Source organism: Epinephelus moara, chromosome 24 (assembly GCF_006386435.1).
Source record: "Epinephelus moara isolate mb chromosome 24, YSFRI_EMoa_1.0, whole genome shotgun sequence".
NCBI classification, from domain to species: domain Eukaryota; kingdom Metazoa; phylum Chordata; class Actinopteri; order Perciformes; family Serranidae; genus Epinephelus; species Epinephelus moara.
In genome coordinates, this window is record NC_065529.1 from 34,582,182 (window position 1) to 34,592,031 (window position 9,850).

General features: G+C 39.8%; 1 protein-coding gene across 1 annotated transcript in view; it reads left to right on the forward strand.

Moving 5' to 3' along the window:
• The window catches only part of LOC126385497 (guanine nucleotide-binding protein G(s) subunit alpha-like), a 47,378-nt gene that overhangs the window by 17,978 nt on the left and 19,550 nt on the right, over window positions 1–9,850 (forward strand). The window contains exon 5 of the mRNA XM_050037238.1: window positions 1,526–1,623. Within this exon, the coding sequence (XP_049893195.1) occupies window positions 1,526–1,623 (98 nt within the window). The remainder of the gene's footprint in view (window positions 1–1,525; window positions 1,624–9,850) is intronic.

The window sequence follows — 9,850 nt, forward strand, 5'->3', positions numbered from 1 at the left end:
GGGTTGAGTGAATATCTCAAAAAACTACTCAAATAGTGATTAACTTCAAAAGATGCATTTATACATCAATGTATTATGTTCTAACGGGTCTTTAACATAATGTGTTGAAACAAAGCACAAGTATAAATCAATTTAAAAACTATATATTAAAGATATTTTTGGCAGATACAGTATATAGATGAGGAAAGGTTGTGTAAGGGGAGTGCATATTTATTTTGTAACAATGGGTGGTACTTGGACTGTAAATAAACTGGCTTTATTACTTATTTATTTATTTGGTGGTAAATAGACTGGGGATAGTTGTATATTAGTTGTAAATAAATTTGAAATAATATGAGTTAAAAGAAATGTAAGAAAGGGGTAGGGACATATACGATTTACTTCTACCTACACCTTTTTGGACACTGGACACAAACATTGTTTGTTTTTATTATGTTTTTGTTTTTTAGAAAATAAAGTCATTCATTCATTAATTCAACATGTGAAATGCATGTTTGTCATTGACGTGCTGTATCCAGGAAATGACAAAACATGCTGTAAAACAAAACAAGAAAAAAACTTTGCGTCACTCGCTGAGCAGAGCAGAGAGTCTCTTGTACGTAGTACGCCTCAGCACATCTAGTGCAATCAGGCATTGTCTAGATTGGCCGTGATCAGCTCTGGCGGCCATGGTGCGGCAGCTGTGCCCATCAGAACCCAGAATTCTTTAAGGAACGGCTTTAATGCAGTCGGCATCGTATGTGCGTCAGTGTCCAAAACCTAAATCTCCGTTATCTGCGGTGCTATAGTGGTCACTTATCCCTTGTTGTCTGAAAATCGCCGGGCTGTGTGTGAGCTCAGCTGAATAAAAAAAATATTTACAGCTAAATCTATTAGTAAAAGTAGCAAGAAGTGTGTAGTCCAATGTAACGTAGTAGAAATACATCTACTTTATTGCTGATGTACTCGAATAAGAGTAAGTAAGAGTATTCTGCAAATCGACTGTTCTTAGAAGCACTATTTATTAAGTGAGTTAGTAGTAACTCAAGTAAGTAAAGTAAAACTTAAGTGTATGTAACAGGTTACTACCCACCACTGCGTGTAATCGATTAAACACATCAGAAAATTTGCCTCTTCTCGCTCCGCATTGTCGGCAAGTAACTTGTGCATTAGCAAACACTGTAGAAATAAGCAACCTGCTCTTTCTCCAACAATCTACGTGACATTGTGCCAAATAGCACTTTGTTTTTATCTGTAATTTTGGAGGCCAGAGACGGGGAGTGAACTTTGCGTCATGTTCTGGGGGTCTTCACTGTAACGGCTCTTCTTTTCTCTTCTCCTCTCTCTGGAAAATGCAGAGGAATACAAAAGATAAATGATAAGAGTGTGTATATAATGTTTTTTTTTACTCACTTACACACACTTTTCCTTTAGTTGTTTTTGTGATATCATATCTTTGTTTCAGGGATCCTAAAACGAGAGTCTGACTCGCAGTTATTTCTAGTTGTGGTATGCCGTTGATCCAGACCCCTCTTTCTCTTTCCAGGAGTTTTATGACCATGCAAAGATCCTCTGGCAGGACGATGGGGTGCGGGCCTGCTGGGAAAGGTCCAACGAATATCAACTCATCGACTGTGCACAGTAGTAAGTCTCTCTTTTTTTTTTATTCCCCTTTCCTTTACTTTCATCTCCACACACACTCTTGCAATTAAACATACATATGTTTCTAAGTGGAGGCAGACAAAAGACACACTTCCTTTTTCTCTCTGACTCTGAAGTTCACACATACATATATACCCACACTGGGGTGTTTGGTCGTTTTAGCATGTGGTTACTGTGAGTGCAAAGTGTTCAAGGCTCATGAGGCGACAGTGAATGCTGTGCTATCTACACAGTGTGTCTGCTCTAAGTGTGTTACAGCATGGAAAATAAACTATGGTGTTCATTGCAATGCAGAAACATGTCAGCCAGTGCAAAGATGTGGCTCGATGATGTGCTTTTAATTGTTTTTAGCTATGCTAGCAGCATAGCTCTAGCTATGGCAACATTGGTCTGTCAGTCAGTCCACTGATTTGGACCAGACTGAACAACTGTTGGATGGATTGTCATGAAATTTGGTACACATGTTCTTTTCATGGGACTCATTGACCAGAAAAAAAAGATTATCACCAGACTTAAGGGCCGTCCACACCAAGAACTTTACTATAATGCTGTGAGCATCCACACTGATGAACAGTAACACAGTTTCCTTTGTGTAGAATTCATGCTCTTACCTGACATCAGACAGAATTGTCAACTTTTTACACCCTCTTTCCATCTTCAGTCTGACATTGCGTCAACTCTAACAGATTTCTATGGGGAGGAGGATTCAAGGTTTTCCCTAACCAATCACTAGAGACATGATGTCCAACTGAATCTATCATCATTTTAGGTCCATACTGATGCGTAGCTGTGGCAACATACTTGTTTTGCCAGGGTTTTAATAGTGGAGCGGAGTGAAGTCAAACAAACTACGATGTGAGGTGGTATTGAGAACACGTCATTTTAGAACAGGCTTGATTCCAGCGTCTATCTCGTCTATAACGCTTGCCATTGTTGTTCCTACTTCTCACTAGTTGTAGCGCACAGCTTGACAACAGCGTTAGTCCTGCTCATGTTCATGACACGATTGGCTCTTTTTTGTAATTTTAGCCGAGAATCCACTGTTTCATATCACAATGCCAGATGAATCAGTCAATGGATTTAAGGGTGTGAGTCCAGACAATTCAAGCACTGTAAAGTGAAAGTGAGTATTTCGTGCTTGATAGAGACTAGAAGCTGACATGGGAGTAGATTTCCAGGTTTTCACTCCTGTACCATCCCACTCCCACAGAAAGACTCCTGTCCCGTCCTTATCTCATGACAGAGTAAAAGCCGAATTGCCGACCTGTCCCCATCCCTGAAGAATAACTTCTGTCCCATCCCGCTCCTTTGTAGTGCTTTTAAACATGAAGAAAAAAGCGTTTATACATATTAGAACGCCAGATTTAGGTATAAAAACTAAGCATATTCAATCAGTATAGCACACTGGTGAAATAACCTCCTCACAGTTAACATAGCTATATTGTTCATATTTTTATTATATTTTTATCGTATAGTTTTTCATATTTTTATTGTAATTTTTTTATGTTACTGATTATTGCAGTACTTTGTCTTCAGTTTTATTTCCTCTTGATTTGCATATTGTGTGCACCAAACACCAAGGCAAAGTCCTTGTGAGTGAAAATCTACATGATAATAGTCTGTTCTTGATTCTGGATTTAATTGCTACAACCGTGTGGCAAGTAACCAGTGCTTAGTCCGTTAGCTCAATGCTAAAACATAATGGAAATCACCATTAACTAACAATCCATTTAACTTCCATACTTCACATAAAATGATGTGTGCTCATACGTACAGACATATACTTCCTATGGTCTGTGGAAACAAACCAATAGCTCTCGTTGACTTTTTTCCTTACCTGTCCCAGTCACGTGATGAAGAGTGAAATGAACTCTCATTCTGCGGGAATCCTACAGGACTCTCTCGTGACCCACAGGATTCCCAAAAAAATGTCAGCCTCAAGTAGAAACTACTGTTATAGCCATGAGGGGTTTATTCTCTTTAAAGGAGGTAATATGGTTGTCATTAGGCTACCTGAGGTAATGCTAGATGATAATCATCTCTTGTATACGTTGAAAACAAAAACACTTGCATCTGATTCTGAAGGGTGAGACCCGTTGCTTCCAAGATACCCTTCTTCTTTATGAAGATCTGCCATGTTGAACGTGATGCCCTCTAAATACGGATGGATATTTGTTGGCCATCAGTATTTCTGTTGTTCATCAAATCCCTCTGAAAGTGATTTCAACTGTATTGTTCACTACTGTTGTTGTAGTGTGGTGGTCTGTGGTGTCGACTCTGCCACCCACTTTAGTATGAAAGATTTTTAAAGCAATAGCTATTGTTGTAATTATCGTTCTTGGTGTGGACTGCCCTTTGTCCTTTAACATTTTGTGGTGCTTGATTGCAGATTGTCCGGCCATGTATTGAGCAGTTTAAAAGTTTTTTAATAAGTTTGCTTTCTAGTTAGCAGTCTTGCCTAACAGCTCAGACTCTGACCTGGTAGTTTGTGTGTGTCTGTGGTCGGTGACAGCGACCCAGGTTTCTTTGTATCCCTGCTGCCTCTCAAGTGTTTTCATTGCTGGTGTTTTGTGCATTGAAATTACTTGTCACAAATGCTGAAGATGAGACATGTAATTCTTTCCCTTAAAATCTTCATCTTCCGGAGCCTTCCCGGCTCTCCCTCCTCTGTTTCCACACTATTGCTTTATTTTCTGGTATTTTTTTTCTTATCCACCGTTTGATCTCAGTTAGGCCTGCCTCTGTTATAAGGCATGCAGTGGTCACATGAAGCCAGAGCTCTTGGAGGGCGGAGGCTTGCCCACTCTCTCCTGTGTGTGTTTGTGTTTGTGTACAGTATATGCTGGTGCATCAATGTGCATGTGTCAGGCAGTTGTTTTTTTTTGTATGTGTAACTTTAACAAGTAAAAGTCCTCCATTCAAACTCCTTTTAGTGAAAGTATATGAATATATGAACAGCAAAATTTATAAATGATCAAAGCAGCGTGCAGAAAAAAATGTCCCCTGTGATACCGATCAGTTTGTAAGTAACGTGACACAGTTGTAGCTGGTCGAGGTGGAGCTAGATTTAACCACCTTATATAAAGTTAGGAAGTTGATTCCAGTGGTTTCCAACCTAGGGGTCAGGCCCCTCTGAAGGGTCACAGGATGAATCTGGGCAGTTGTGAGATGATTAATGAGGGTTAGAAAAATAGAACAAAAGTCTGCCACACAGTTTTGTTTTCTTTTTTTGGACCTTTCTCTGGGATTTTCTTTTTTTGGTGAAATATTGGAGAGAGCTGAAATGAAACCATCTGAGAAGTTAAGTGACGAAGTTACTGTTTGATAAACTTGCTAACAGCGTAAAAGCTTTTTTCCCACTCAACAATAATCCCACTAACATCTGGCTTTTGTCTTAAATGGTAAAGGTTACAATCAGCATTTACTCCCGGGGCACTTAATTCAGCAGTAGACACGAGTATTTGTCAGCTCCAGCTCCGATTGACTTAAATCGGCAGTGATGGAGATGCAACATCAGGATTGATGTGCTAATTTTTGCTCCTTATCCAGCGCAATGCACTGACGCGCCGCCACAAAATTTTGTCCCTAACACCACTGTAATATTTTCACTGGCCGCCATGCTGCTTTCTACTGTTTACTTACCCTGTTTCCAGTGTGTTTGTGACTCTACTGGCAGTGAGAAGGGAGTCTGTCGCCCATTTTTAGCGGGTTTTCCTGTGCTTAAAAAAACCTGCACATAAGCGCCAATTTTATTGGAAAAGGGTAATAGTTATCAGAAACATGACACTACTTTTTGTAAGAGGTCACAAGCTAAGAGGATTTGGACCACTAGTTTAATCCTTAACAATATATTGGATTTTATATATTGTCTATTGTGTGGTTTTTAAATGTAGAATCTTAAAACTTAAAACGCTAACTAGTGGCTACAGCTTCCAAATAAATGTAGGTAATAAAAAGTAGAATACTTCCCTCTAAAAAGTACTGGTGTTGTTTTATAAAGTGGCAAACATTTTTTTATTGAAGTACAGTAACGTGGGTGTGTACTGTATGTGCGTCCTTGTCACTTAGACTGTATGCACGTCCACAGGTGTTTTGTCACTTATGGACGTGGTACTGCATGTTTTTTATTGTTGGGAGGTGCGGTGTCAGTGGAGACAGCAGAGGTAGGACAATCATGACAAAGCTTCCTGGACGGAGAAAGTTGCGAGCTAACGGAGAGACAGAATGATTGAAGAAGAGAAAGTATTGAAGAGATGAATTGAAATCGAGAAAGAGAGGGCTTCCCTGCATTGCGGGATCTCTCCTCTCCTCTCCTCTCCTCTCCTCTCCTCTCCTCTCCTCTCCTCTCCTCTCCTCTCTCCCACACCCAGCAGCCCCAGTGTTATGGATCAGATGCTGGGCTGGGTGGCCAGACCGGAAGTGCTCCCCTCCCCCCTCTGTGTGCTTATGTAAACGGAGAAGCAGAGAAAGAGAGAGGGGAGAGCTATTTTTAACCCAGGCAGGCTGCAGAAGGAGAAAGAATGAGCGAGTGTGTTAGGAGAGAGACAACTTCAGCATTATTGATGAAGGTTGTTAGCATTAAATGAAAATGTCAACCCTGGATCAGAGCGGGAAAAGTCAGGGCCACCCCGTACACCCCCGCCTGTCCCTTTAAAAAAGAAAAAAGAAAAAGAAATTATATCTGATTCATGCCATGATAAAAATAAAAAAGGGAAGAAGAAGTTGACGGGGCGGTGAGGCTTTGTTGTCTCCGTCTGACGAGAAGGAAGTCACCGAAGCTTCACTGACTGTGTTTTTTGCTCCATCGTGCTCCTCTATAATGTGTTTTTGTTGTTTTTTATTGACACTTCCTGTCACTTTATATGGTCACACACTTGTTTGCGAGGATGTTGTTGTCCTTGATTACATGTGGACGTGTTGTGTTCAGTCGACTGTAGGCAATTTACATGTGAGGTCCAAACAACGTGACAGTGTCCCCCAACAGGACAGAGGTGAAAAGGTTTGTTTTGTCTCGGAAGATGAGGCCTGTTTGTCAGTTTTCTGTTGTTCCATCCACATGGAGATCACACAGTTGTAAACTTGGTCCTGAAATATTGAGGAACTTTCCCCTGATAGTAAATCACTTCTGAGATCTTAAGAAGAAATGGTTTCTTTTAAAGTAATCGTGCATAGTTGAAATGATTATAACATTTACACCTCCACATTACAGTCTTACAAGCTTCCCTTTTTGTATTATTTATATGTTTAGATGTTAAATTATTATCATTTATCATTAAGTGTGTAAATACGCTACTAAAAAAACTATTTTAAAAACAAAGACACAGTGTAGAGCTGTTTTCTAAAAAGAGGTAATTACGTATTTAGCATGAAAACATTTATGGCTCTAGTGCTGTTGTGGCGGGATACATAATATATGTATGACTTGATTGTTGTAAGTTATTTTAGTTAGTCACAATTTCCTGAACTCTTTGTTTTCACCACGAGGTTGCCAGGCAACCAGTGGAGATTTCAGGAAGTTACAGCACCCAACTAAAAACTAGTCCAGCACTAACCTAATGTAAAGCCATTGTTTTTACAAATTGGTTTTATAAGAAATTAAGATAATGTGTAGGTGATGTAGGACTCTATTTAAACAGTCTGTAGCGCATAGTCCGTACCTGACGCAGTGTTTAGTGCGTGTCAAATTACTTTTGCTATTTAAACGCAGCAAGATCTGGGTCTCAAAGTAAGGCGCAAGGGGCAAAGGGGTCGTATCCAGTCCCCTTAATTCGGTGTATTTTGGGGGTAACATGAATTCAACCAATCTGATGTTATCTCCCTTTTAAAAGCCAGGTGCACCTGTGGATCGTGGATTTGGCAAATTGAGAAGTGAGTGGTTTTCTGTTGAGAGTATTCAGTAAGAGCAGTAAAATCACTGCAGCAAATATTGTGGGACATTTAAGCAACAAAACTAAAAACTGTAGTTATAAACTTGACAGTAGAAGCTGAACTAAACTTTCCTAGTAGGGAGTCTGCAGCTCTGCTCTGGTCTCTGCTATGTTCACATTTTACAGAATAAATTTGTAATTGATATTTTCCAAATAAATGATGTATTACTTCATCCACCTGTGACCTGTTCGTGCATCCCTGTGTGTAACAGATTGTATGCGTGTTGTGAAGCCGACTATGTTGGTGCATCTATCTGAATAATGCACCCTTTAAATAGTTGGAAAATACTGCGCCATTGACTTTAGACCAGGTTTTTATTGGTGAGTGGTGCAAACGCTTTCTGCTGCCTCAGAATAGAAACACGCCAACAATGCACCTGACCACACCTTATTTAAAAAGCAACACACCCATGGTTGCACAGAAGAGCAGAAGTACAAGACAGTTGCACTACACTCTGTGCTGCTTTGTGCCGGATGTATGATAGGGCCTATGATGTATTAATAAGTGAGCTAATCAAAATTTACCCACAGAGGTGCTGGTAGGCAGATTTTGTACCTGTGGACAAAGTTATGTTAGTTATTTTCCCCTTTTTTCAGTGGTTATGATAAGCTATGTTCAGCTAAGTTTAATATTTACTGACGTGAGGGTTATAATAGAAGCCAATGCATGGCATCCTTTATGCCTTTTAAACTGTCTGCCTGTCACGTGCTGAGGGATACTTTGTATATTTGTTTAATATACAGCGTGTGCATGTGGCATTCAAAGGAGCTCTATACGACATTGTGAGCATTAATATAGCAGCACACTACTATTTGCTATGTAAAGATATGGTGGAGTAATGGTGTCCTGAGCAGAGAATGAAGTCACACTACCTTTGGGTGTGTTGTAATCCATAGGGCTGTGATCAACCAATGAAAATCTTTGTCGCCTGAAATTCTACCTACTCATCAACCAATCAATTGTTCAATGGGGAAAAAAAAATCTGCACGTTCTCTTTAGGTGAACTAAATCGGCCACAGTGCTCTGGAGGTGTACTCTACCTGGTAGTGGTGTGTGTCCACCAAAACGTTTTTGTTCCTGTCACAGAGCTCGACATTACACCTGCTGAGGGCAGTTAAACTCACCGTCTCACCACTAAACATTGAATGGGACTGATGAGAAAAATTTGACATACTGGACACTATAGAAGGTAACTAATGTCATATACAAAATAGCGTTACTAATGCTAACTATGTCGCTAACACTGCATGTGAAAGGAGACTTACTGTTTTTAGCCCATAAGCTAACGTTAGCCATCCTGCCGCTCCAAGGAGGGCTCCGGTGTGATTGTATCCCTCTCAGAAGCTTTGTAATCCAGTCTTGAACTGACTGACACTTAGTAAAAGCAGTCCCTAAAGATAAAAGCCTTTGCACATGGAGTCCCTTTTTTTTCTGATTTTTTTTTTTTTTTTTTGGTTCGGAAATTTTTTATGACAGATGAAAGTTTCGGACTCAGTGTGCAAACATGATTGACACAAATTGATGTCGTATTTATTTTTAGATGTGTGACAATTTTGGACAAAAAAAAAAAACGGGCAGACACTGAATGTCTTCTGTGATTATTTCTCAGTTTTTCTGACTAAAATTCGAGTTGAAAATGTTTAACTTTGCGTCAAAAGCTGTGCTCGGCACTGTCACCAGCCGTCCAATCGCAGTGCAGAAGGGGTGGGGCAAATCCAAAAAAAAGACCAACCATCTCAGAGGACGAGTGCTGAACATATCGTCCAACCGACTAGAGAGAGAGCATCAGCCCTAGTAATCAGAGCTTGTCTGTTTGTTGTTGTTGTCGATGGTCCAGCTGCACATGCATGTTTAGTGCATGTTAGTCCGGTGTGTGTGTTCTACTGACTAGCTAATGGCCGTCGCTCTGCAGAAGCATAACACCCACCAGGCCTGGAATTTCGTCATTTTAGGGGCAAGGCCACTTGGCCTTTCGTGTTGTCAATTTTTTGAGGGCACAAAGGCCAAAAGCCAGGGCAGCAAGGCCATAAAATAAAACAATGATTTTAAGTCCACGTTCATAATGAAATTAAGAACTAAGGATGTATAACTATCTGTGAAATGAATAAATAAAACAAGCTCAAGTAATAATAATGAGTATGATAAGTAATAATGTGATTTATTTAATAGCACTAATAAACCCATGTGTTTTAAATATAGAACAACCAGGTTCATGTATTTATAAGCAAACAATCTTAAATATTAGGCCTAAATATTTTTTGAGTGTACATGATAAACTGAT